The 27987-nt window shown below is 36.6% G+C and overlaps 1 protein-coding gene across 1 annotated transcript in view; it reads left to right on the top strand.

Moving 5' to 3' along the window:
* Positions 1–11653: 11653 nt before the first annotated feature.
* Positions 11654–27987, top strand: part of LOC117782253 (calcium/calmodulin-dependent 3',5'-cyclic nucleotide phosphodiesterase 1) — a 92810-nt gene continuing 76476 nt past the window's right edge. The window contains exon 1 of the mRNA XM_034619298.1: positions 11654–12293. Coding sequence (XP_034475189.1) covers positions 11924–12293 — 370 coding nt within the window. The 5' untranslated portion in view covers positions 11654–11923. The remainder of the gene's footprint in view (positions 12294–27987) is intronic.

Genomic DNA, 27987 nt, shown 5'->3' with positions numbered 1-27987 from the left:
CAATGAAAATAAAATAACAAAATTTGCATATTTATTTAGGCATACCAAATATTTATTTATTTGCGACAATCATTTTTCAATGTCAATCAGCATTTGCCATATGCTAGATTTTTCTCGAAAGATACTGAGAGACATATTATGTACTTGTATTTCAGTGGGGCAATAAATAAAGTTAAGCAGCTTGAACTTGACTTATGAATTTATCATTTGGGAACGCAGATAATTGAATTTATGAATATACAAAATGTGAAAGCTACGGTAAATTTAGAGCTATTTTAAATACTAAAGTAAACTTTACATATTTAGATAACTGTTGTTAAAGTTAAATCTATTTTTATTTATATTTAATAACTAATTTATAATTAATCTGATAAAAATTTACAAGAATATTCGTAATTTCACATGAATTTATTTCATTTACACACTTAAACTTATTTTGGACAAATTGTTTTCCGATTACATATTTCGAAAAGTACGTGTAATTTATGATATTGAAAAATCAATTTTTATTGCAGCGAAATATTTTAAATGTGACAATTTAAACCATTTTGTGAGGTTATTCTGTGTGTTCACTTGTACGTAACAAGTAAATTGAAAATCAATGCAATAATTTTGATGGGTTTTAATATACATATAACTGGATATATTTATGTTACGACTTATACAACCAAACAAACAATACTCTTGTCTCCTGCGTTAAATGTACAATTAAAAAGTTCAATTTAACAATGTCATGTGTGTGATTAATTGTTGAGTTTGCTGTGTGTAAATATTTATGGTGGTTTCTGTATAGTCAGTTATGATTTATGGGCAGGTGCTGATTGAATTCAATACAATCAGCAGGTTAATCAATCAGCAAGTCTGGCTGATCAAATATGCAAACGGATTGCGAAATCGACTATGAAATTATAATTAATGCCAATTTTCTGCATGATTCAACAAAGTGTTGCAAATATAATTAATATTAATTTACGCAAATATTCACCTGCTTTACTTTTTATTAAGATATTATAGCTACACTTTAATTGACACTTAATTAATTCAAATTTGCAGGCATAACCGTTTTGATGGCATACCTTTAGGCGCAGAATAGTGTGCAAAGAAGAATTTTAATAACTGTGAGGATCTTGTGTAGAACACAATTTATTAATCCATAATAAATACACTTTCCCTGTCGATATTACCATAATTACCACAGATATGACCTTACTGTGACCAGAGTTGACCCAATTGGCGTTATTCTGGCTATACCTATTTGTAAAACAAGTAGAACTTCATCTATTACCATATTTAACATCCATTTAGCCTAACGCTGTTGACGTCAATTATTTAATTATTTTTTTTATTAAAGCGCGTTAAATTTCACTGGCTGTCAGTTTAATGAGACAATTCTGCAGCTTAAAGCGCATAAAAAAAAGCAACGGTAACGTCGAAATTGCTGCATGCCACAACCTCCAATCTGATGGCCATAAAAAACTGTTAGCTGGTTTGCTGTTGACTTTTGCGTACAGCTTGCTCGGCATCCCCTTATTTTTGGGCTCTGTTAATTTGCACGCTGCTTGCCACGAAGACGCTAAATAAGTTATGTCATTTCATTTTACTGTGTTGCCGTAGAAATTTAATAAAGCAGCGCCAAAAATTATTAGCATATTTAAAAGCGAATGCTCAACATAAACTCGAAGACTCAAGAAGCTCAAATGACATTAAAGATGCCAAGGATCCGAGGAGCCATGAAAGCGAGCAGGAAGCTAAGCATCAGCTGATGGAGCTCATGTGGAGAGCAAAAGAAGCGGCAGCAGTTCATAAAAAAAGACGACTGAGAGTTGTCTTAAAATGTTCACAGAGAAGGGAGAGAATATATTGACAGTTGGCACAATGCCAAGGACAATTGATGGGGAGAAGGCTGAAGTCGTGCAGCTGACCAAGCAAACCAAATGCAAGGACCTTTTCCATGCACAGTTTTATGAAAACAATACAATTATCCATAAATGCAGAGTGTCTAAGCTTAAACTTTGTAGATATTAGAATTGTTACAATTGGCAACAACTTGTAAATCTTGTATATGACTCAAAATACAGAGTTTGCCCCACTGTGCTCCGAGCTTAATGTCTTAACAATTTGCTTGCCTTTGCTGCATATTTTAATTGAAGCTTTTCAAAAAGCTCAATATATCTGAACAAGTACATTACGTATACGCCACATTGAGCAGAGAGGCAGTAATGCCACTGTTTAAGCAGGATTTAGCATATATACTAAATCAATTACGATTATTTACAATTGTAGTCTAATGCCATAGAGGTAAACTACTACATTTCTCATATGGTTAGCATACCTTCATAAATCGAATCTAGGACAGATAAACATAGAAAATGGTAAAAATTTGTAATGTGATGGGGGAGGGCTGAGGGGTTTGCTATTAACCTACACACACTGACAACAGATGTTAATGCCTCACTGAGCAAAGTGCGTTTCGCTGTTCGCCTTTTGTGTTGTTGAGTTTGCCCCACTGCCTAACATTGTTATCGCTCTTAACGTGGCCCTGTTGTTGTTGTTATTTTTGTTATTGTTGTTGCTGGTTGTGGTCAGTATTAATATTTGTTGTTGGCCTACCCATACGTAATGTGGCCACAAATTGTATGCCCATAAGCTGATTCAGGTTTTACGATGGCCCCACAATGTGCATAGTCCTGGTTCTTTACTCAGTCCTTTAACTCCCTCTCGCATTATATCGAATTATGTTATAAATATGAAATATATTTGCCATTCCCAAATACGTGTGAGCATGCTGAACATGAAATAGCCGCACAGTTTTATGGACTTTTATGTGATGTTCGTGAACGATTCACATCTCCATTGTGGACATGAAAAAAGGACAGCAAAGTCAACTTGAGGTATAATTAAAACATTATCTACGTAACCTAAGTATAAATCTATTCAAAAATATAAATCAATAATAGAAATGGAATTTAATAGTTTTCTCTATTTATATCCTTGTCAAATTAATGTTGAATCATTTTATGAGGCAATCAATCGTCGCAGGGGATTCAAATGGCGGTCTAGTTGAATCGAAAAAACCCAATTCAATCGTTATACAACATTATTGTTGCATAATTTCCGCTAATTTGTTGGCATAATAACCAACAGCGAATTAATGAGCAAGAACCAATGCAGTTCAGATAAAAGTGGCCAGCTGTGCGGGTCATTTGTTTGGCAATAAGTTGGCTGCTTAACTTCCCCCCTTTGGACTGTTGACCTCACACACACACACATAATGAGCGGTCAATAAATGACTCATAAATGTTATATTAATTTTTTGCAACAATGGATGCCACAACAAGGCACACCAATAATTCAAGTGCATGATTCCATCTGGTCGTTGTTGTTGTTGTTTTTTTTTCAAGCATTTTGTCGCCTTAATCAGCAACAACAATTGCTGCAAATCAATATTTGGCTTACATTGTGTTGCTCACATTTTAAATCATTCCATTTGGGGACGGGAGGGCCACTTTCTTGCCAAGTGGATAGCACTCAAAATCGAGGCTATAAACCAACCAACCATCAGTCAGGGTCCAAGTCTGAATTCGAGACTCGACAACGCTTTAGTTTTATTGATTTATTTTTGGCTATACTTTTTACAAAAAAAAAATGTTACAAGTGCCTGTCTGCATTTTTAAAATACATTTGTACATTCTGTGAAGGGCATAATAAATTATATAATCCACTTAGACCACAGCACAATTTATTTATATATTTTCAAAGAATTTGGCGCAGATGTGCATCACATTCTCTAAATTCTTTTTTTTCTCTTTTGCTAACTATTTCTGATAAAAGTATTAAAAACATTTTTATATTTAAATGAGAGAGCTGGTTCAACAAGCACAATAAAGTAAATCTTAGAAATCGACGGAGATCACAAATGAAGCCAATTTGGCGCCCAACGTGTTACGAACAGTTTTTGTCCGTTTTTATTTCGATTTAAAATGTCACAAACTGCAGTATATTTTCAAAAGCATATACAAAATTTTAATTAATTTTTATACTGGTTGTGCTGCATGTTGATATATATTTTGTTGAATTTTTTAAGAAACTGGCATAGCAACTTTTATACAAATTTTTGCCAAGCTCTAATTGCTGTAGCTGTCGCTGCTGGGGATGCTGTCTGGCCTGTGCCAGAGCCCTGCCTCTCCATTGTTTGAAATAATAAAAGAGTACCGAGCACCAAACAACCAACAACTCAAATGAGAAGAAAAAATATGTACCAACAATAACAGCAACATTTGCGAATCGTCCTTGACTGACCTTGCGCATTGCAGGACGACTGCGTGCAATGCTCATTATGCTCTTCTTCTTGTTGTTGTTCCTTCTTGGCAAACGTCAAGCTTGCGCTTGCATTTTAATAGTTGCAATCAAAAATTCAATGCATTGTTAGTAACATGCGGCGAATACTTGAAAAGGCCAAGGCAAAACTTACTAACGACCGACGCATTTGCTATACAATAATAACATTGATCGAAAACAGATTTCTACAGATTCTACTTTCAAAAGTAAACAAACGTGAGCTAACAGATGTGAATAGAGTTGTCCTAAGATAGACCTCCTTCCATAAAAGTTGAGCCGCTTTAGGATGAGAGATTGTTAACTGAATACAAAGTATTATGCGTCACACACTGCGTATACTTAGCATTTTGATTTAAAGTTTGCAAGTTTTTTTACGAGCGCAACATTGAACAAGAGTTTTTCATGTGGTAATTAGAGCAAGTTACTTTTACTCTCTACTTTAGTACCCAAAAAAAAGGAAGGATAAGAACAAAGCGAAGCGGTGGGCATGGCAAGTGTAAAATGAGTCGAGAAAAGGGACAAAATAAAAGTGAAGGCAAATAAAAGTAAGGCAGCTGAGTGTGAGTAGCACTTTAATTTCATCAGAAAAGCACAAGATGCTTTTATTGTTGTTACGTTTCTTCTAGTTGTTGACGTTGCTCTTTATCTTATTGTTGTTGTAGTTGAGAAAAATAGGAGGCGTGTAAGCACATCAGCAAAGTGCCTGATGATAAAATAAAATGCCAAATGTGCGCGCATTATTCAAATGTCATGATAGTCTGTATAGCTCACATGGCATGCGAGCTCTACGGAGGTACAAATGTATGTGTCTTTGTGTTGGAGTGTGTGTGAACGATGTGGTATTCGTGACTACAGCTAGACTGAGCGATGAATATGGAGAATTAATGCACCACAATCAGCCAGCTTTCCAAATTAGAGCATCCCTTCTAAGATAAATTCCAGAACATTTTTGTTTAACATTCCAGTACTTCCAGAGTGAATAATCTGAAGTTATTTTATATTTATACAACAATACACAAAAGAAAGATGAATTCTTAGCACTTGGTATAAGAAAAGATTAATAAGTAAAATAAAATAAATTAAATTTACATATTTTTTTCCCTAGGATTTTAAATTTAAACTTAAATTTATTGATTTAATCACCATGATATATTTAATCATATCCAAAAATAAAATAAATTTAAGTTTCAACTATATATTATTTATTTTAAACATAAAATATCTCCACTCAACACAACGATATTTATTTAATAGAATACCTGGAATGATTGCTTGTTGTGTTAATAAAATGATGTTTATTACCACCTCATCCATAACTAAAAAATGATGTTAATGTTGCATAATTTAAGCGGCCTTATAATAATTATCCTAAACCCTCCGCTTCACAGAGGTTATCAGCAGGATGTGCTATCTGTACGTGTACCCGGCAAACACTTCAATATAAATTCACTTGCGCATACGTTTAAATCTTTCAAATAGCCTGGCAATAAAATGTTTTTATTTGCGCATTTTCTTTTGTGGAATTTTCTATTCACTCGCCCCGAAGACATGAGCGATGAGAGCAAAGTGAGTTTTCCATTTTGATTTGGGGTCGAATCCTTTACGAGTTTTTTGACTCTTATACACACACAGACACACACACTCATGTATGAAACGTGAAACATTTGTCTTAACCATTTCAAAAACACACACAAAGAACAACAAGAACAAGCAATAAGAAGTGAGAAGTATGTGTGACAAGGCATAAATAACTAAACACCTGCAGAATCTGCGATGGTAAACAGGGACAAGAAAGAGGCTGTAGCAATCTCCATCTACGTCTGCTAATGCTTTGTCAGGCACGTCTGAGTTGTGGTGTTATAAATTACAGCAGGCTCGTCTGCCATTGCTTCAAGCATTTGTCAATATATCTTGAAAAACTGAGACGAAAGAAGGAGCTCAGATTTGGCGTGCCAAATATTTTACCAGCCAATAATCCAAGTCTGCCGCTTTTATTTCTAAACGACTTTAAAAACTATACATTTTTGTGTAAATTGAAAATATTTGGCGCATACTTAATATGAACGTTTTTAGATAAAAAACACCTAGTTAATTTTAATATAAAAGTCAACAATTTAACAGTCAAAATCTATTTAAATAGACAACATTTTCTAGAATCTAACCATTTAATTTTCTTGGAATTTTTTAAAATTTTATTAAATCATTTAAGTTTGTTTTTCCTTTTCCAATTCAACTTGTTTAACTTTCATTTGCGATAGAACAGCACTGTCGCCATCTAGCGTCGGCTAGCTGCAGCTGGAAATTACTTGCAGCGAGCTTTGTGGTGAAAAGCTTTCATTTTAATAAAATGGAGAGAGACCAATCAGCTGTTCTCGAAGATAACAGCTAAAGGCAGCTGTAAATCAATAGTTAATTCTTTTCAACCAAATGCAACTGATAAAGTGATACTAGACAAGGCCAAAAGGCAGTCATAAAATAAATCAATTTTTAGTGATAAGAAATAAGATCATAAAGACTCAGAAATTGTTGGTTTTAAATTAAACTATAATTTAGGCTGATTATTGTCTTAAGAAGGACTTATCAATGCACTGTTTGTATTGCAGATAAAGACGCCTTGATTACTATTTCAAGGTTTCCGTCATTTCATTGCCAACAGTTTCTCTCCTTCTCTCTTAGCAAGATTCTCTTACGGGTTCACTCTCTCGCTTTTGTTGTGAGCTTTTGTCAGCTTTGATTTATGCGAAAGTTGCTCTTCGGGAGCTTACACTCACTTGCAGGACTTTTGAGGAAAGGAAATGATTTGCTGTTTGCTGCTGTTGCTGTCAGTTGATTGGCAACACGTTTGCCGGAAGGTGGCAACCAACGCAGGCAACAGGAAGCCAGGACAATTTCGCCACGGCAAGCAACGATTCGATTCGTGTCGCTGGCCGCCGATGCCACGCGAAGTCTTCGTGTACTGTGTACTGTGTTCAGTGTGTGTGTTGTACTTATTATTTAAACTATTGTGTGAAACAATTGTTCAATTACACATTGAGCAAAAATGTGAACTTTTCGAGAGTTTTAATTCAAGCCAACTTGTTGCTCTAAATCAGACGAACCTGTTGCCTGAAATGAGAGCAAAGCGTAGCGAAATGAATGCTAATTGCCAATATTTGTTCAACAATTTGTTTCACGCTCCCCAAGTGGCGAGTTGAGAAATAAATTAAGGGCTAAACGCAAACCCTTGATGCTCGACAATTAGTCGCACGTCCGGGCAGAGTAAATAACACAACTGAAACCAAAAGCAAAGCCGAAACACGTCCAGTTTTTGGGGAAGGCAGACAGATAACCAAAATAACATTAAACACATTTAAATAACAATTACGTAACCCAAACAAATAGCTAAACACACTACAACAATAATAATAACAAAGGCAGCTATAAATCTGAGAAGAGCAGTCAAATAAGACTGCCAACACCTCACACACACACACCCACACACACTCAAAGAGAGGGAGTGGGTAGAAAGCCCAGCATGGTGTCAAGCACACCCCGGAAGTACACCCCATCAAGCCACCTGACCCACAGACCCAAAAAGCTGCCAAACAAAAACAAAAGCAGATTAACACTTTGACCCAATGATGATATGGCCCCAGTACTTTATTTATGTCCACTAGCGCCCTCTAGCGCGCGCTGTCGTCATTTTTTATGCGCCTTCGGGCGTGGCAGCTCAAATCAAGCAGCCTAAACAGCCAACCAGCCAACCAGCCAACTAGCAGACCAAAACAGCTAAAACAGCCAAACAACCAGCCTTGCCTGACCCTTTTTGCTAAGTCAATCTAACTGGCCAACCTTTTTGGAAGAAGACAGACTGCACAACATAAAAAAATTTAAAAATAACACTGTGAGACCAAATGCAGACAAACGAATGAAATTTGTTGTATTTTTGTTGAATCCAACTTGTCTTGCGATAACTAGGAAAATTAATCGACAGACATATTTGACATATTTTGAATCCAAATTTTTTTTATATGTATAGTATTGCATACAGTCACTCCCAGCTTATTTGACCCATTACTTGTACACATGCATTTTATCAACAGAATTTAATTTAATTTAAAATGTTATATTTTCGAAATATCTATTAATTTATATAAAACATTAACTGAATAAAGCCGACATGATTATGTTGTATAGTGTAATAAAATAATTATCTTCTCTATACCTAAACATTATCCCTTTCTCGCGAATGAAATTTTGCAAGTGCTGTCATTAAATATTTAAAAAGTAGAATAAACTTCTATTAATCTCATTGTTTTAGCTCTGGCCTTGTTTCTTAGTGTATTCTCTTAGAAGTGAGCAGCCAATTGTTGTTGTTATTTGCTTTCAACACTTAAGCCGCAAAATATACCCAAAGTTTAAATTTGTGGGGCCCATCTATATAAATTTTATTTTTGGCCCCAGAACGCAGACAGACAAGTTGTTTGGCCTAAACGGCTCAGCAATTTGCCTTTGTTGAACCCTTGTCCATTGGCTTTGGCCAGGCTGTTGTTCCCGCTAGTCGTTGTTGTTTTTGTTGCTTTTGATCCAGTTCAGTTCCGTTCCTGTCTTCAGTCAGCGAATTTTGTTTTGACAGGGTTTTTCGTATCGCAAATGCTTCCAGCTGAGTTGATTATTTGTAAACGCAAATCAAAGGCAGCCTTAAATTTTCTGCATTCTCCATCGTTTTTTAACAGTTACTCCAATGGCGTGACCTTGTGCGCTTAGGGATACTCGTATTTGCGACCTAAATATTTCAGAATTAATTTACCAAATTAAAGCCGGCATGCTTATCCAAGCCACTGAGCTTAGCAATTTATCTGCAAGCATGAGCACACACACCCATATATATATATATATATAAATATGTATATATATACAAAGAGAGAGGCACACACACAGAGAGAGAGAGAACAAACGCCCAAAGGTATTAATTAGTATTGCACAATGAATTGGGACGTTGGGCTAAAGGCATCTCGGGAGCATACTCCATTGCAATGCTCAGCGAGCTACAACGCGTCTAAAACTAAAACTTATTAAAATTCAATAAAAGTAATAATAAGGGCGGGTGAGCACAGAACCAACATTAACAGCCACAACGACAACAACGCGAGCATGAAAAAGAACACACAAAAAATCCATAATGGCCAAACTGGTTTCAACTTACGTTCTTCTTTTTTTTCGCGTGCTTCTTTTCCGTATCGACATGGGAACACTCAAAATCACACACACACACACACAGACCTACACATATTGACAAGGTGTTGACATTCACACGCCCAGATGCGCTCTCATATCAAAAGCAGCGACAAGTTGCACGACATTCAAAGACAGTTATAGACATCACACATTTACATATACATAGTTATCTATATACATATATCTAAATATATTTTATGTATATCTGCTGTGATAAAAACTCGCCTGCATGTGTAACATACGTGTCGCTGTCTAAATATTTTGTAACCTAATAAAAGAGCACAGTGAATGAATGAATAACCGAATGCATGAATGAAATGTATGAAATGAATGCAGAATTCTCTGGGAAAGTATGAGTGAGAGCTTGACAGTTGAGTTTTCACCCTTTTTGTTGCTTGTATGCTAAATTTAGTTTATTTGCCAGCACCGCAAAATAGGCAACACTGTTCAAAAGGTGTCCACACATTAAGTATACAAATATCATGTATACGCCATGTTAGATTTGCCATTGATAAAAATAGACTTTTTAAGAAGTCAATATTGACTGAAAGCTAGACTGAATGAATACGTTTATTCAATAAAGAATTTCAAATAAATGCGAATATACTAAATTTTGTAGTTTAAAATAATATGGGAAAATGCATATTTTAGTTTCTGATTTGTCTGAGTTTGAGTTAAAGCATAAGCTACATAAAAAATATTACGCAATTTAATGGAGTGCAGCATTTATCAAGTTGAACGCTTAAGCTACTCACGCACATTTATTTTTATTGCCTTGTGGCCTTTCTTAAAGCATTTTTTTTTAGCATTTTAACATTTTTATGTGGCAATTTTTGACGCCTTCCGTTTGCGCGATAAGCAAAACCCCAAAAACAAAACTCATGCCTAGATTATGGCAGACCTTAATGTACACATTTAAATGCTATTATCACAGTACGCTAGCGATAGTCAACCACAGCAGCAACAACAATGAGAACATGAACAATCAGCCACAGAAAGCCACTCATTGTCTGTGTTATGTCTGTCTCAGTGTCTGTATTTGTCTGTATCTATGTATTTGAATTGGTATTCGTCCGTATCTGTGTGTGTGTGTGTGTGTGCTGAGTATGCCGCTTATTTCCAAGCAATTTACTTTAATTCGTCGCATTTTAGAGTGGAGGCATATGGCTGGAACGACAGAGCACTAGAGCACATCAGTAGACTAAAAACACTTGCCACACTTCTCTGTCCAAAGGGCTTACCTACCTACCACCTCACACCTGTCCTATCTGTGTGTGTGTATATAGTCCGGATAATACTGGTTTTATTAAGCGCAATCATCATCTACAGCATCAACCCAAGTTCTTCATGTCAAGCTGATTTTTCAGTTGGGGGATCTCGGGTTGAAGGTTGTTTGTAATTGCAATTACGGTTCAACTCTCGTACAGCAAATTGAAAACTGCAGAAAATTATAAGAATGGGGTGGCTTTTCAATTTCCAACAAGGATTACCAAAAGTTGACATAAATTAAGCTTTTAAATCGATTAATTTTCATAGTTGTGATGGCAAAAGAAATTGTACAAGCATTTTCAGTACAGATTTACATAAATAAGTATTTTCATTTAATGTTATGAAATTTCTGAAGCAACAATGAGATTAAAAATAACAGAAAAATAGTATGCATAAATATACATAAATCTTTAATAAAAACGATTTCTCTTTAAATTTGGGCTTTGCAAGAAAATTGCACACAATTTATCAGTGCAAAGTTTAATAATTAATTAACATATATAATGAAATCGAATGGTCCAAATAAATATGCATTAAATGTGATTGAAAAGTTGAAAAAAAAAATTGAATTATATAATTATATTAAGTATTTATATTTTAAAAACAATTTATGCACTCATTTTTTTGGTTAATTCATATAAAAATTGTTTATCATGCAACTGTATAGTAAATTAATATTATATCAATATTAATAAAAGCTTGTTCGTCATATTTTGAAACAACAAGAAATGTATATTTTCATATTATTAAAATAAAATCGAACTTAATAGTCGCAAAGTTTTTTGTTGATACCTTAGCTGCATTTTTGCTTAAATTACAAACTCTTGTAGCCACCCAAGCGTTGAGCAAACTAGATTGTGTCAAGTTGTCAGTTTGGTAAACTTAATTGCAGCAAATTGGCTTGGGTTAGGTTACTTTCGGGTCACGTTCTAATGGCCAATTTCAATGCGCAGAGTTAATGTTGTGGCTAACAACAAACTTAATTCAAAGCCTGGCAAAATGTGCCCCAACAACAACAACAACAAGTGATTGTCAAGTGAGTCTAAAGTCCGTGGCATAAAGCAGAAAAGTAAAATTCAACAAAACTCGTGCGAGCAACATGTCGAATTCCTCGATGCCGCCACGACGCCTGGCACCCGGTTCCGCAACGCCAGTTATCTCAGCTGGAGGCACAGCTCCCGGTCCCGGTACAGCTCCCGGTCCTGTTGCCGTTGCACCTGCCACAGCTGTGCTAACTGCGCGGTTGAGCGGCGGCAACACGGTGACTAGCAGTGCGATATCCTTGGAACAAGCAACGATGTCAACGGCAATGCCACCGCCACAGCCAATGGCAGCCACGTCCTGCCCGGATTCTCCCATACGCCGTGTGTCGTCCAGTTTGAAAAGCTCTGCTCTGGACTTTGCTTCACGCTTTTTCAACAAATGCAAAGCGGCCACATTCACTGTGGATGGTGCCACATATACAATTGGTGAGTATACTCACGAATTTAAGACCAAAAGATGCGAACGAATAAAAGGTATTCAATGAATAATACATAGGTCAACAAGTGTTTGGTGGACAAGCCCCAAAAAAACAAAGTTGTGTGCAAATTGACATTTTTATTTCACTCTTTTTTTTTTGTGGAAATTTTTAGTTTCGTGTCTTTATCTAGGATTAAATGCGCGTGTGTGTGTGTGTGTGTGTGTATATATATATGAGTGTGACTGACATTGCGCACAAGGTCGTTATTTGACATTGGCCCTAGTTTGAGTCTGAGTCAGGTGTGTACATTGTTCATTTTATTTCGTTTACTTTCTTCGTTTACATTTTTGTTGCTGTATTGATTTTACTGCATCGAAAACGTAATTCGATGATGACAATGACACGCTCTGTCACTTTCACCTGTCAGCTGTCATCTTTGATGTCTTGCCCCTAAAGGTCGTAGATAATAGAGCATGCAACAAATAAATATTGCTATCGACTTTTAATGGTTGAAAGACATTCATTTATTCATTTATAATTATTAAATTTTCATTAAAACTATTTTGTTATCAAGTTAAAATTGTCATAATTGTGCTTTTTATAATTAAAAGCTATTTGAGTAAGTCAATCTATAATAATTTAAATGTTCCTAAGTATTTTAATAGACCCTGACGAGTAAAATACATATTTGGGGTCAAATTAAATATTTTAGCAAATGCTCACTTTAATAGAATAACACCTATTCAAAAAAGCATTGCACTTAAATTATTGTTGTTGTACAAATATTTTTATAAATAGCATAAATAACGAGTAAATATATTTTTGCTCATTAGGTTTGGTTAAGGTAATAAGTTTCTGGTTGAACGAAAATGTTTTTGAATTTATAATGAACATGTTAGAAAAGATACTACTTTTGATTAATAACTTCTGAATTACATATGAAAAAGAGCGTGCAGTTTCTTTTCGGTATAAAAATATACTTCTGCCACTTTTACCGTGAAAAAAGAGAGAGTTAAAGAAATAAAGTAAGAAAAAAATACATCATAATTTAAATATATATATGCATTCCAAATTTTGCTGTCTTAATTTTTGGATAAATATAAATTGCGTGTATTTTATTTTTGGACCAATCGTATATCCAATTTTAACCACAAGCAAGTTTCAATTTCAGTTATTATATCTGGGTATAGTCAAAAAGGCACTCATAATTAAATGTTAGTTATTTGCAACCCATTGAGCTCAAACAAACATTTACAATGGCTGTTGGGATGGCAACTATTTTCAATTAATTACGAAATACATTTAATTGCGACAAGTGCAATTGTATTTATGTGCGGACCACAGTTTTTGTATTTAACTCTAGGGATTTTAAAGCAAAGGTAAAGGCAAATCTTTGCTGTAAATTTATTTAAGTACAAATTGAAACTGGAGATGCTAAATGTTCCCATACTCCAACTGCCTCTGGAGAGCTATATCCCGTTGCTCTGAACCAAGTGATATGCCAAAAAAAAAAGAGATAACTGGGCTTGTATTTGATTTGATACGGCACGCAACTCCGAAACCAAGGTTTTCCCAGGAGGCGCATCTCAGGGTAGATTTGGGAGGATTTGTTAGGGATTGTGCCTCGCACACGCACGGTAAAATCTGCGATAAATTGTTGCATATTGATACTCGGATATCGAATACTTATGCTTGATTGATGCCACACCCTGCCTGTTATTTATGTAAATTTCTATATGCGTAATCATAATCGATACCGAATACTGGTCAAACACTGCAATTTTAATGATCTTATTTACTTATGCGGAATGCATATTCAATCGTTGGTTTGGCGAATTGGTGGTGGGATTGGCCGAGTACTTAACTCTTTTTAATGATGTCATTTAAAATGCCATTTAAAGTTTATCGAAGCGAGCAGCAATTAAAGAATAGCAGCCATTGTTGTGATGCCACTCCTGGGCCCAAAGGATGCAAGGATGGAAAGATGGAAGGATAGCAAGCAATAAGAAATTGCCAAGCTACTGGCGACTTGGGGACTTGCTTTTGCTTTGCTTTGCTGTTGCTTCTGCCTTTGTCGCATCCGGGCAATAGTCCTGGATGGACGCAAAGTGCATCAGCTGTGACATCAATTAAAACTTGTGTGCCTGGAGCAACAGGACTGGCAATTTCCAGAGGCGTAATGCAATTAAAATTGCACCAAAAGCAAAGCAATCTCAAGACATTACACTGTCCATTTCGAGTTGCATGTGGCTGCTGCAACATGTGCCCCTTTCTAGCTTTATTAATAAGCCTCAACGGCTTCCATTCTGGACATTTTACAGTGTCAAGTTTTCTATTTGGGACAAACTTCTCGCTCGGTTAATCTTTTATTGTATGCACAAGTGGCCAGGACGAAACTTGTCATCAGTTTTGCCACACAAAACTGAGCAACCCAGCAGGCATGCAACCAGGCTGTCAAGTGGCGATGGTGGCAGAAACCAACGACAGCAACAGCCCATTTCCAGATTCACCTTCTCTTTCCGTGTGTACTTGATGTCGTGCGGAAATTGCATTGTCAACGCCAGATGTGAAACGACCAACATTTTCAGCTGCTCTGTTCTTACCCCCAGTGAAGGGCCTTTGGCGTCCTCCTCACTCGATGTCATAGATGCGCAAATTAAAAATAATGACAAGCAAGTGCAAGTAACTTGCAAAGACCGAAGACACTACACTCTCACCTTGCAGCACCTTACACAGCAAAATGTCTTTGTAAAATTAAAGAAAATTATCTGACAAAAAGGGGAGAGTAATAACGAACTGAGAAAGTTCACAGGTTATTATTAAAGTCGAGTATAAGTTGCAATAAATAGTAAATGACAAAGGAAAATGAATTCTCAACTGGGAGTTAACCTTTGTTTGTCCAATGTATAAAATATAACATCAGTCAAATATTTGTTGCATGAAATTCAGAATTAAATATAACATAACATATTTATGTAAACTACAAAATGAATAATAATAAATGCAAAATGCAATGCATTTCCGGTTGATTTACCACACATCATAAAATATGTTTTGATATTAAACGTAGGTCAACGCCTGAATAATGTAATAGCCAAAAACCATATAAACAAAATTGATATATGTTTTTCAAACAGTTAAGCAATCATTTTCGATAATTGGAAACACTTCAACTGGGGAAAGTGTGTAGAAAAGAAGCAATCACAGTGGCACTGTTCACCAGAAGTCGATTTCAGACGATATTCAGCTTGATTGCGAATCGAACACTTCAATCGCACTCGTTGCTTTCACACTCTGCTTCTGTGTCTGTGTCTGCGTCTGCGTCTGACCCTCTCATTAATCAGAAAGGGCGACAATTGCAACGCCATTTTGTTGCACGGCAGACATTGGCATGCATGACTCTCGACGTGGCAATGATTTAGTTTGCCGTTTACTGCCGTTCCCCATTCGCACACGACACACGCGGCAAATAACCTGTTGCAATGGAGGCTGAAACTTACTAACTGTTCGAGAATTTATCGATTGAACAGGGGATGGAAAGGAGGTGAAAAAATGAAAGAAATGAAAATCGATTTCACGCTCAAATTGATTTGGCTTTTATTGCAGGGCCATTCAATTTATGGCAAACCGGCTGCCATAAAAAGCCGAGCCACTGAGAACAATGCGCATAAGAATTTTCGCTTGGCAATTTTAGGGCTTATAAATTTAAATTGCGGCTCAGACTCGACGCGGAACACAAGAAAATTCCACGAGCCTTGAGGTGACGACCTATTCAAGCTGCTCCAACATCATGTAAATTGTGTTCTGGTTCTTGTTCTTGTTATTTTTCTTGTTGTTGTTGTTTTTGCTGTCGGGAGTCGGCTGTTGATTCTTGTTTTTGTTGTTGCTGCTGGTAACATTGATTTTCTGCTATGCTGCTAAATGCCAAACACAGGGCAACATCCCAGTCCGTCGCTCTGTCCCTTGGTTTCTTCGTCTCCCTGTCCGCGCACACACATCCATTATTATGTTGTGAATGTTGTGGGAAAAAGTGAAGCTTCTCCCACAATTTTCACCCAGTGGCCTATCCCCAAAAATGAGGACGACTGCTGTCGAAATTCTGTTGAGGTTTGCGGGCATATTTTCCCAAAAATATTTATATACGAGTATCAGCAGTATAAACAGTAGAAGACAGCAGCAAACCAGACTTGATACAACTCGACTGGATTCAACCAAAATGAAACCAGACAACGCTTTGGCATCCTGGCATCCTTTACTTCCTGGCTGTTGTCATTCAGACTGCTCGCTGATGGCAATTTGTTTCAAATTTGGCATTAATTTTGCACACAGGACACAGGAAATTGAAATGTTACCATAACGGGAAGCTGTTAGCTTGCCAAAAATGGCGACAATTTTTGTTACCTTTGCTGTTCAGGAATTGAGGGCAGGCATTAAAATATTTTATACTTTTAGTTAAAGGCTTAAAATTCAATTAAAAGTTTATTAGTCACTTCGCACAACAAGAGCAAAAGTTATAATATTTTGTGGCTAAAATTTAGCTAATCGAATTAAGGCACCTGAAAGTTTCATACAATTTGTGGCAGGCAGCTGATGAGTGCGTAAATCCTATAGATACACACAGCACAGCTAAACTTGAGCAGCATCCAATCAGCCAAAGACAAACTCAAGAAACAAGTAATACATGAAAATGTGTCTTGGGCTTAATGGTGTCTGCATTCAATTTAATTGCCATCGTTTCCGTAGTTCACTGTGCTCAATTTCTGTCCAGGTGCTTGATGCCACGGCGGCAACTTCAATCAGCGGAAATTGAAACGCAAACTCTGCGTAGATATCTGCCGGTTACCCGGACCCAAGCTTAAACCCAAATGCGTATTTCCATGTATAAACGAACCCTCCTAATCGAAACTGAAACGTGTAAAGCCAATGGCCGGCAATGAAAATGAAAGCTGTTACCATTGCCAGTCTCCCACTCGTTGTATACATTTTTGTTAGTCTAACAATCTATTGCTGGTATCATATTTATTTTATTGCCAGCCGCACTTCTCTGTAGATCGAATAGAACAGTAGCAGAAACAACAACAAGAACAGAGACCAAAGGACGAGAGCTGAAACACAACAAGTAGCATTTGGCCACATGAATTCGAAAAGAACCCAAAACGAAAAACTTGCTGTTATTTATTTTAAGCTGTAAAAAAAAATTTAATTTAAAAAGCAACTCGATTGACGTGCGAACAGCTCTTGTCTGTGTGTGTATGTATGGGTGTGTGTGTGTGTGTATGTTGGTATATGGGAAACCAAAAAGTTGTTTACTTTTCAACAATTGAATCAACAAAAGGCAATGGCACGCCTCACGTGTTTTTCGAATTTGTAGACTCTGTGAATGGCTGCGTCCGCGTATTTCAGATGCCATCAATGGCAGAGAAAAATTTCATTACAATCACATGGCATTCACTTATTAATCAAGAGCTCTGTCCATGGATTTATAGTTTTTCATTCACAAGTATTTTATTTCAAGGCTGTTAATGAAATTTTTTTTGTTATTCAGCTGGTTACGAATACGTAATATTTAAAGCAAACATATTTTAATGCTGACACTCTCTCGTACTGGGAAACTTAATTGAAATTAAACAAGTAAGAAAAATATGTAGTTCCTATTTACAATTTATAGTAAGATCGGTCACTTAATTTACAAAATATATAGACTTGAACTCTTAATTCATCTGATTCAGCTAATTACGTATACGCAAATTTGAAATTAAATAAACTTATATTATTTTCTCTATTATCTTTGTTGCGATCATTGCGTTAGAACTGGAGTACATTTAATTATTTTATTCAGTTGCTGTCTTGCGATCAACTTGTAACGTATACGTGATTTGGGAGACTCATTCAAGGAATGTACTCTCATCAGCATCATAGAGTTTTCTGCTACTCGACCTAATTGAATCTGAAGGCCAACAGCCTCTTCGACTGAGAAGCATTTGGATCATCAATCAAGCGCGTATTGCATACTTCATACACCTGCTGTCAGCAACAGCAATATTTTATCAATTTACCAAACACTCTCTCATTTTCTCAACTCAAAGTATGGGCTGTATATGGCCAGCTGCCCCAACTGGTTCTGTATAAATTATTATGGCAATCATCGGTGACTTTTATTTAAGTTGAGTCGCAGCCTCTGTTGCTCCCCAAGGAAATGCTACTTCTTCCCAAAAAAAAAGGAATGCTAAATAACGAAACGAAACGAGAAAAATGAAAAAAGCAGACAAAAACAATAACACAGCAGGTGATACATTTTATAGGCAACTTTTCTTTTTATGGCTTTTGTCTGCTCGATAGCTACGTGGCCAACTTGCTGCCATTCATTAAACACCTGGCGAGCGTTTCCTGCCCTTCAGCTCCCGTCTCTGCCCCAACTCCAGCCCACACTTTAAGTGCGGGCGCGTAAATAAATTTGTTCAACTTCAATTTTAAGTTGATTTTTTTTTGCTGAACCCGAAGGCAAACTGCATTGGCAACAACTGTGAAAAGTCCGACAAGTCGTATGTTTGGAAACTTTACTCTTAGCTGCAGTTGGCAGTGCAAAAAATGTACCCTCCCTCCATTTCAATCTACTGGGCGTGGCCGACACAATGGACAGACATATTTAGCACTCAACAAAGTTTTTGCTGGCGTGTTTATTGAATTTTCGCTAGCTAGCTAACCTGACCAAAAGAGAGATGGAAAGTGCACGCATAATGGAAAAGTGACGCTAAAATTACGGCTAGTATACGCCCAATGCCTTTGAGCTTTTCATTGTAAGCCGAGCAACAGTTTTCCGAGAACTCGACAAACACGTTTACTTCGTTCAGTTTCCTCTTAGCCCGCTTATCACTCTTTGGACTGATTGTGAATCGCGTTTCCATTTTACATAATTTGTAGCTTGAGGCATTTCATAGCTCTGCTTGGCCCTAAGTTCAATCAAACAGCTCGTGCAACTTGTGGCAACTTTGTTATAGTCTTATACAGTCGCAAATACTCTTGACGAATTGAGTTTTGTTCTGAGAACTGTGAAACAATTTGAAATCCAATCAATCAATTATGTACTACAAACACTTTGAATACTGGTCAACAAAGCTTTGTGAGTATGAAATTAAATATTTCAGTTATTATTGTTAGGCCCAATCATATTAATAATGAATTTTACTAAAGAAGTTTATACAATTTAATGTTTTGCTATACTTATTATTTTTATTAAAATTTATTTTTTAGCAGGGTATCATTTAGTTGCACATTTTAGTCGCTTAGCCAAACAACTATTTTTGTCGCTTTACAATGGTTAGAGTTTAAGGTTGGCTGCGACGCCTTAGGAGCCACAAATAAACGGTACTGCCAACGCACACGCAAGGGGTTCCTGGAGGAGGGAAGAGTAGTGAAAGTGGCGGGTGCTGAGACAACGACCATGTTAGTATATTCGAGTAGTTTCTGCAGTGCTTAGCTGATAATAATCAACTAATTGAAACAAGTACTGCGAAAGCCAGACATAATAAAAAAGCAAAGCTTATGTGTTACATACAAATATAAATATTTATATAGAAATAAATTGAGAAATTGCTAGAGGGCTAGTGGATTAGCATTTTAAGAAATTGAAGTGTTACATTAACAAATAATTTGTTATGCAATCAGAGCTTTAATACAAACATTTTTTGTAATCTACTAATTTGAAACAATCTTTTAATAAATATTATAAAAACGTTTTATTACAAGCTTTTCTATATCATTTATTCTTCAAATATCCTTTTAGCTCTATTTTATTGAAATTCCTTTCACTATTATTTTTCTTTAGAAATTCCTGTACCTTTGCTTCGCTTCCACTTCAAAGAGCTCTATTAAATTTCCTCCGTTAGTTTATCTTTCCTTTTTTTTATGCATTGTAAACTTAATAAGAATGTAATTACCTGCAGTGCTTAGCTATAAAAAAGAAGCGAAAGGTAAATGAAATGACCTCCAGGACGAGCACAGCATGCCTGCTCTGGACTTACGCTGTGTATACTTAACGTTTTGTTTGCTTTTTCATTCGCTTTTTTTATTTAGCGCAGTTTTCTTGTTTTTTATGTGCTACACAAATCAAATTTATGCGATGGCCAACGATTTGAGATGGCCAAGAGCCATTCCTGTAACTGAATTTTCACTTTCCTCATACATATGACCACACTTGCACTTTGACTACGTGTTCTGAAATTTGATTTGGATGGCAATGGCCACAGCATCTGCGTTTGCTGTTGCTGCTAGTATTATTATCACTATTTGTGTCATATTTGTATATGTATTGACTACCGATTCCTCCCCCTCGCCCCTCCCCTTCTCGCTTTTCATGGCAAATTGAAATTAAATTGCGGACTTTAAAAGTTTATGGTCACAACGAGGAAAAGGAATAGTAACTTAGTTACTTCATCATCTCACTTAGCGGGATATCAGTAGAGATAGAGGAAGAAATAAGCGAATAAGAGAGATGGGGAAAGAGAAAAATACAGATCCATTGCGAGTGTTGCTTTTCTTCTAGAATATATCTTTTTCATCGACATATGCATATATACATACGAGTATGAATGTGTGTGTTTGTATCCATTATTTGTTTGTATTTCAGCTGTAATCACATGCTCGCACACAACAACCAACAGAAATCACTTTTATTGTTGACTGCACTCAATTATTTATATAATTTTTTCTTCGTTTATTTATCCCACACACATAAAAAAATATTGCCTTTGATTTGATTCGTTTTGTTTAAAAACAAAAAACAAAAGCTGAACTGAGTATTTTAATCATATGTGGGTCGCATAGTTATACAGTTCCTCTAATCATATGTATGTGGGTCATCAAACAGCATCACAAACTGTCCAATGAAGCGATTAGGTAACTTTTTCCCAAAACCCTGTCAGATTAGTTCACATCAATTTGGGGGGCTTGCTATGCCCTTATTTTCGAGCTCTACAGGGTGTTCGAACTACTTACTTTGTGTTGTTAATCTCAGTACAAGTTAGTGGCTGCTTACAAACTTCTGCTCAGTGTACAACAGCAAAGTTGCAAGCTATTTGAAACTTTATAATTCCATTATAAATCTATACAAAATTTAGAAATTGCTCTGCCAATAGATACTTTTGAAGTAGTTTATGCAGTTTATTGATGGGCTAGTAAAGAAACTTATGAATACAACTGAGCCTTTTAACAAACAGATAGGATAAGTAAACAATAAAGTGAGGGCCTCCTGTACTCTAGACTTAAATCTTTAAAATTGTGTGAAATATAAAAAAAATATTGATCCAGACTCTTAAAATATTTTACAAAAGACAGAGAATAATTATATTATAAAATGTCACTGTTGTAACCTATTCGAAGTACAATCCTTTCGCAGCACCCTGTATGCATTTACAGTTCCAAAATCTGAACCGTAAATCAAACGTTTGGGCGCCTTTGCGCACTGACAGCCTCGTTTTGGCCAAGTCTTATAGTAGTTCCTTTAGAGGACTCTGGACACTCGTCCGCGCCTGAAAGCACACTAGGAACAGTTCCAGACTCAGAGAGCTCCAACCAAAGCTCACATACTCAACCCTTTTTTTTCTGTTGCACGATTTTTATTTGCTCTTTAACGGCTGACTGGACAGCAGGATGCTTGAGCAAAGTACCCCGCTGCTTGAGAATGCTCCAGTGATTTCATTTGGCCATGATTGCCTCGGCTGTATGGTATAGGGTCTGCACTGGCCTCGAATTGGAAGGAGCAAGAGACTTGGCAACGAAACGTGCACATAAATAATTATAAAGAGGTTCTCATCATAGTATGCAGTTAAAGTTAACCAAATCAAGTTTCATTTGAAATGCATGCGTGTGAGGTTTTTAATAATTTACCAACGTTTCCGCAATTATGATGACGATGAGAATTAACTCAGTTTGAAGTTTTTTCAGACAAAAAAGGCAGTGCATTTTATATGCGGAGTATGGGAAGGGCAAAAAGTGGGTAAGGTTTAGTGAATTGCATGGTAAATATTTAATATTGACAGCGCTGCTCGAAGCAAGTGAGGGAGAAGAAAAAGAGAGAGAGCGAAAGTGAGACACAGAGACAGAGAGAAAAAAAAAGGAGAAGAGTAGCAGCATGTCAAGGAGAGCAGTACACACAAGGTTGCATGTGGGGTACAGTCAGAGCTACTTACTGCTAATTAAAGGTAACAATCAGGTCCGCATCTCAGGTTGTGGTTGCATTAACAGTAACTCAATAAAGCTTAAGGTGTAATGTACTCATGTGTACATGTGAGAGCTGTTCTTTCCCCCTTACAATAACTTTTTTTCCCCCCCAGAGGCCCTTCCCGCTTGCACCTTGCAGCTCTTTAACACTCACTTTACAGCTGCCTGTGGCAAAGATTTTTAAGTGTATTAATACCGAGTGTTCAGCTCTTAAAGTCAAATGGAACAGGCAGAGATTTTAATAGCTTGAGAGGGGAGAATTCATGAAAACTCTCTGGCATTCAGTACGAGTATTAGCTTCTTAATGCCACGACCACTGACTGCCAAAGATGTTAGACAGTCACAGTGCAACTGTTTTACAGTCTGTTTCTTGTGTTGCTTTTATAATGCGTGCCCATTTATTTAATGCAGCAAATGAACGGAATCAAATAAATTATATAAGCAAATGAACGAAATCAAATAAATTATATAAGCAAAAATGAGTGACGCTAATTAAAAAAGTTTAACTTAATTGTGTATGACAATAATTTTTATTTTATTTTTCTCACACATATTAAGTTCGAATATTGTGATGTAAATCCAAACTGAGAATCGACTTTAAGAAATTACTGTAAAAAAAATAAATAGAATTCAATTGTCCAAAAAAAAATTGAATTAAAGTAGTTGAAAATCACTTCGGCGAAAATCAAATTAAAATGTAATTTCATAGAATGTTTCTAGCACTGCATTAACTGTTGTTACTTATATAATATATATTAAATTACCATATCAATAACATTCAAATCTGCATAAAACATTTATATCAATTGAAATTCAATTTAAAATTCTTTTTTGCCTTAAACCTTATTTACTTCAGTCTGCGCATAATGCCTCACCTGACAACACATTCACTTTGAACAAATTTCATATAATTTGTTAGCATCAAAGTGTCTGCAATGGCCTATAAATAGCTTTGAAAATTATTGATTTAAATGTCGGTGAGGACAGGTTTTTTATTAAAGTAAATCGGAGTACATATCGCATCGAATTGCATCCATTCACCTTTTGCAGCTGACGACACATAAATCCGGCTCTTACTTTGGCTCGGGATTAAAAATTGAGATGAAGGAAACACACACGCCGGCATCGGCAGTGGCGTCGACAGGATAATGCCATAGACAGGACCTATTGTGCATTCAATACAATTGGCTTACAATTGTTGCCACTGCCTCAATTGATGTTGTTATTGTTGTTTCAGTTGTTGGCATTCTGGTTGCTCTGCATTATGCGAAAGGCAATCGAATTGTGGGCGGTTTGCCTGTGTGTCCTGGACATGCGGCTTCCTACAATTTCAAGTGCTCTGAAAATTACGAGTACGTTTGTGAACTACCAATGGGATGCACTGTTTGAATAATTTGAAGCAAAAACCACTTGTCCCGATTGTGGCTCATTCTGTTTGTCGACAATTGACAATTTGCTTTACAGAGTGATTGGAATAAAAGAATGGCAAGGTATAACAGCTATAAAGTATTCAAGTTTGAATAATTGACTAATGGAAAGGGTGGCTTCAACTTTCAGATATTAAAATTATCAAGACTATTATCTTTAGCAATTTGAATCCCTTTTCTTTGTGTTATAAGTTATAATACTACTCGAATCTTATTTATCTAATTTAATAAGGAATCCCATTGACACGCCTTTATTTTTGGGTCAGTCTACGCCATGTTTGTCTTTATAGCATCGCATAAAAATAGATTTAGTAGACACAAAATGTACATGAATTTAAATTGTGACAAGCTACAGAGCTAGCAGATACACACGCTCACACAGACACCCTCACACACACTCACAGCGAGAGAGAGAGAGAGAGAGAGGCAGGCGGGCAACCAAAAATTGGTCCTCTAAGGCACATAAAAATAATTCACGTTGTAGCCATTTTGCTTACACATGAGCACGCAGTCAGGTAGAGGGGAATTGGTGCCTTTGGGGCTGGCAGTTGACATCACACATACGCACTGTTGGTTAAGACGAGGGGCCAGCAAAGCGCTGACAACCATAATGAGATGTCAGCGTTGACTATCAAGTGGCTGCTGGGCTCTGTTGGCTTGGCTTGGCTTGGCTTGGCTTGGCTTGGCTTGGCTTGGACCCAGGCGAGGACCTGCTTCAAGTGCCAGTTGTAGCTAAAGGACGAAACAGGACGACTTTCCACAGCCATGCAAACAAGCCTCGACGTGCTTAACATTTTTTAAGCCATAATGAGCAGCAGCAACAACAAAAAAAACAAAGCAAATGAGACAAAAGTGAAAGGCGACAGGGCGTGACACTTGAAGTGCCTTTGGCCTGGCAGCTGCACACGCATAAATATCCTGGTCACAGGATTCGCGCAGCAGGAGCAACTCGCCAGGAACTAATTTTTGTTCGTTGCCCATTGCTCCAACCATTTTTAATGATGACAAATGCGCCTGTTCCCTCAGCAGCCACAATGATCCTGATGCTGCCGATGACGACGAAGATGATGATGATGGTGATGCTGATGATGCTGATGATTACGACTTACGACTCAAGGAGTTGTACCTAGGAAAATGCGCAAATAAATTGCTCCAGTATACCAAAAGGCAGTGGGGAGTCGACGCTGGCAAATGTTATTGAAATTGTAAATTATGTCAAGGACATGCAGCAATTGCATTTGAAAAAAGGATACCAAAGCATGCGAAAATCCTGTGCTTATGGCATGCCATTAATGACTTGCCGACGACAACTGAGACTTCATCTCCCACCAATCTCTCTTCCTCCATCTCAGCATTCTCCAGCCATGTTGTCGCTGCTCAAGTATTGTCCCTCAGGGAATAGACAGCTGCCAGTTAAAGAGTAAAAGTCATTGACAACAACTTAAGCGGGAATGAGCCAAGTCCTTTAATTGACAGCAAAGTTTTCTTGACAGAAATTTTTCTGTGGCAGCGCCGAAAAGTTTTTGATTGCCATTTGGCATTCGCTGGGAATTCAATGCAAGACTCTTCTACCGCCTCCTGTAAAATCCTTAATGAGCAAGTTCTTCGACATGCTGGCCAAGCCCAAAAGAGAAGCATTTAATAATTAAAAGCGCCACAGGACGAAGTTCGCTCAAAGTTCCATTTTGCTCGTTTGCATGTTGAAGCTTATCTTAAGAAATCCAAATCCAAATCAAAACCAAATCACAAAAGAAATTGCACTTACTGCAGGCAAACATGCGATTACTTAAGGAGTAGAAATAACGGTAGGTAAGGGGGAGAAGGGTAGGCGTGACAAGTGTAACTAAATTATTACTGTGGCCGCATTTGGCACGCACACAATCAACGCACTAAACACTAATCCTTACATAATGAACGGTAAAAGTGCATTCTAGTTCAGAGTCCTGCAAGGATATTTGTATTCGCTATTAGGCAGATTAAAGCTCCAAGCTTTTGCCTGTCCCTGTGTTTAGTTATATTATTAAAGTTAAGTCCGAGATATAAATAGTGGAGTAAACCTGGACTCATAATCTTTTAGATAGAGAAAGATTTGTATGTGGTTATTTCTACAAAGTAGGGATTTTGTTCACTACTTCATTAAATGGAAGCTAACTTAGAAATAAATCAAAAGAAATAAGTGACATTTTTCTTAGCTAAGGTCACAGATAAATAAGTTAAATCGATTATATAAGGGAGTTTACTTGAGCTCTTATTAAAAATGAATTTGAATTTCTGCGAAAATGCGAGTGTAAATTAAGCTTAATTTAATATAATATAGATACATATATATAATATATATATATTAATAAGAGTTTTATAATAAAACTTTAATTTCTTGCTTGAAGCTGATGTACAATTTTCTTATGTAGTTATTTATTAGCTGATGCTCAAATATTTATACATATCTTGAATAACATTATAATTGAATAAACAAAATACCAGTAAATTAATTATAATAAATCTTTGAGGCTCTAGTTATGACTTTACAACTTGATCCTATTTACCAGCTATGTTAAGAAAAAGCCTTAAAGCCTCAATTGCATTAAAGTTTGCCCAATAGCATGTGTGCGCTTGCTTGTGTGTGTGTATGTGTGTGCGTATATGTCTTTCATTTAGCTCTTAACACAGCCAAGTCAATCATAGCCCACTTGACCACAAGCACTAAATCACTTTGAATGGGCTCTGCTTGAGTCAGAGTCACAGCAAAAGATGGAGCTGTAGCTGTAGCTGAACCTGGAACTGGAGACAGCAACAGGGAAGGACACAGAGAAAGAGACAGAGATATAGGTGGAGACAAAGACAGAGCCTGGGACTCAATGCTGCGGGTCTGTGTGTTCCACTTGTCAGCTGTTTATCTTGGCGAAGTATGGACAAGAGTACGCGTGTACTTGGCAAATATATACAAGAGTATACTTGTATGTATATATGTACTCTATTCGTAAGGCTGCAATCTCTGGCATCTCAGAGACTCTGCATATTGACAGCGACATTTACATAGCTTCCTTTCTTATAGCCGTCAAGTGCTTTCAAGTGGGCGTGGCAAAATCAATTGCACGCCATTTTAACTTGGGAAAACAGAAAAAACCATTGACAGCACATTAACCCACAGACGACCCTCAACATAAGACTAAATCTACGTTTACAAAAGACGCATACATTATTTATTAGCATTTCTTCGTATTTTTTCCCAAGTCAAATAAAAGTACAAAATAAACTGTGATTTTTTCAAAATGCCGAATATTATATATGCTTGAAAATAAATTAGAAAAACTACTTCAAATATCTTTTATGAAAACTTATTTTTATAATTATTAAAATCAAAATTTATAATGATTAAAAGAAACGAATTGCTGTGTAGTATAAAGACTATTATTGTCGGTTACCTCTAGAACATATCACATTTTTTGACAAAATCATAATACTCTCTGAAAGAGTATAGATACGAGTATAAAGAAAAATCAAAAAAGAGCCGCCCAAAAAAGTGCTCAATCAGCCAAGGGAAAGACAAAGGCAAGGACAAAGGCGAGGGGTGCACGATTAAATCGCTGACTGACTTTATTCGAACTCACGAATTGACACTTGAGATGGATTAGCATGAGACATGGGAACAGTCCAAGTAAAAGACTTGGCTTTTTATATGAGTAGGCACTGGCTTTTGATAGAAAGCTGACTACACCGTTCAGAGTACAGAGATAAATCAATGTACTGAAAAAACTTTGTGTATAACTTTTTATGATCCTATCTAGCATATATTTTCCTCTCCCTTCCTTTCTATTTATTATGGTCAAAGTAAAAGTAAAGGTAATTTTTCGTGGTCGCAGCTCGAGCGTTAAATTGGAACAGATGTTTCGCTGTCTGCGTTGCCATCGCCTCATTTGGGCACTTAAACTAACCAAATTGCGTTGTCCTGTTGTTTTCATGCTGTCTCGTTGCCTTCGTTTCCGTTTCCGGCCAACGTTAACAAGCAGACGCAATAAGAAGAACAACAATTTGGACTATAATTTATGAATTACTTAC

Source organism: Drosophila innubila (assembly GCF_004354385.1).
Source record: "Drosophila innubila isolate TH190305 chromosome 2L unlocalized genomic scaffold, UK_Dinn_1.0 4_B_2L, whole genome shotgun sequence".
NCBI lineage: Eukaryota > Metazoa > Arthropoda > Insecta > Diptera > Drosophilidae > Drosophila > Drosophila innubila.
This window is presented reverse-complemented; position numbering and strand designations above follow the sequence as displayed.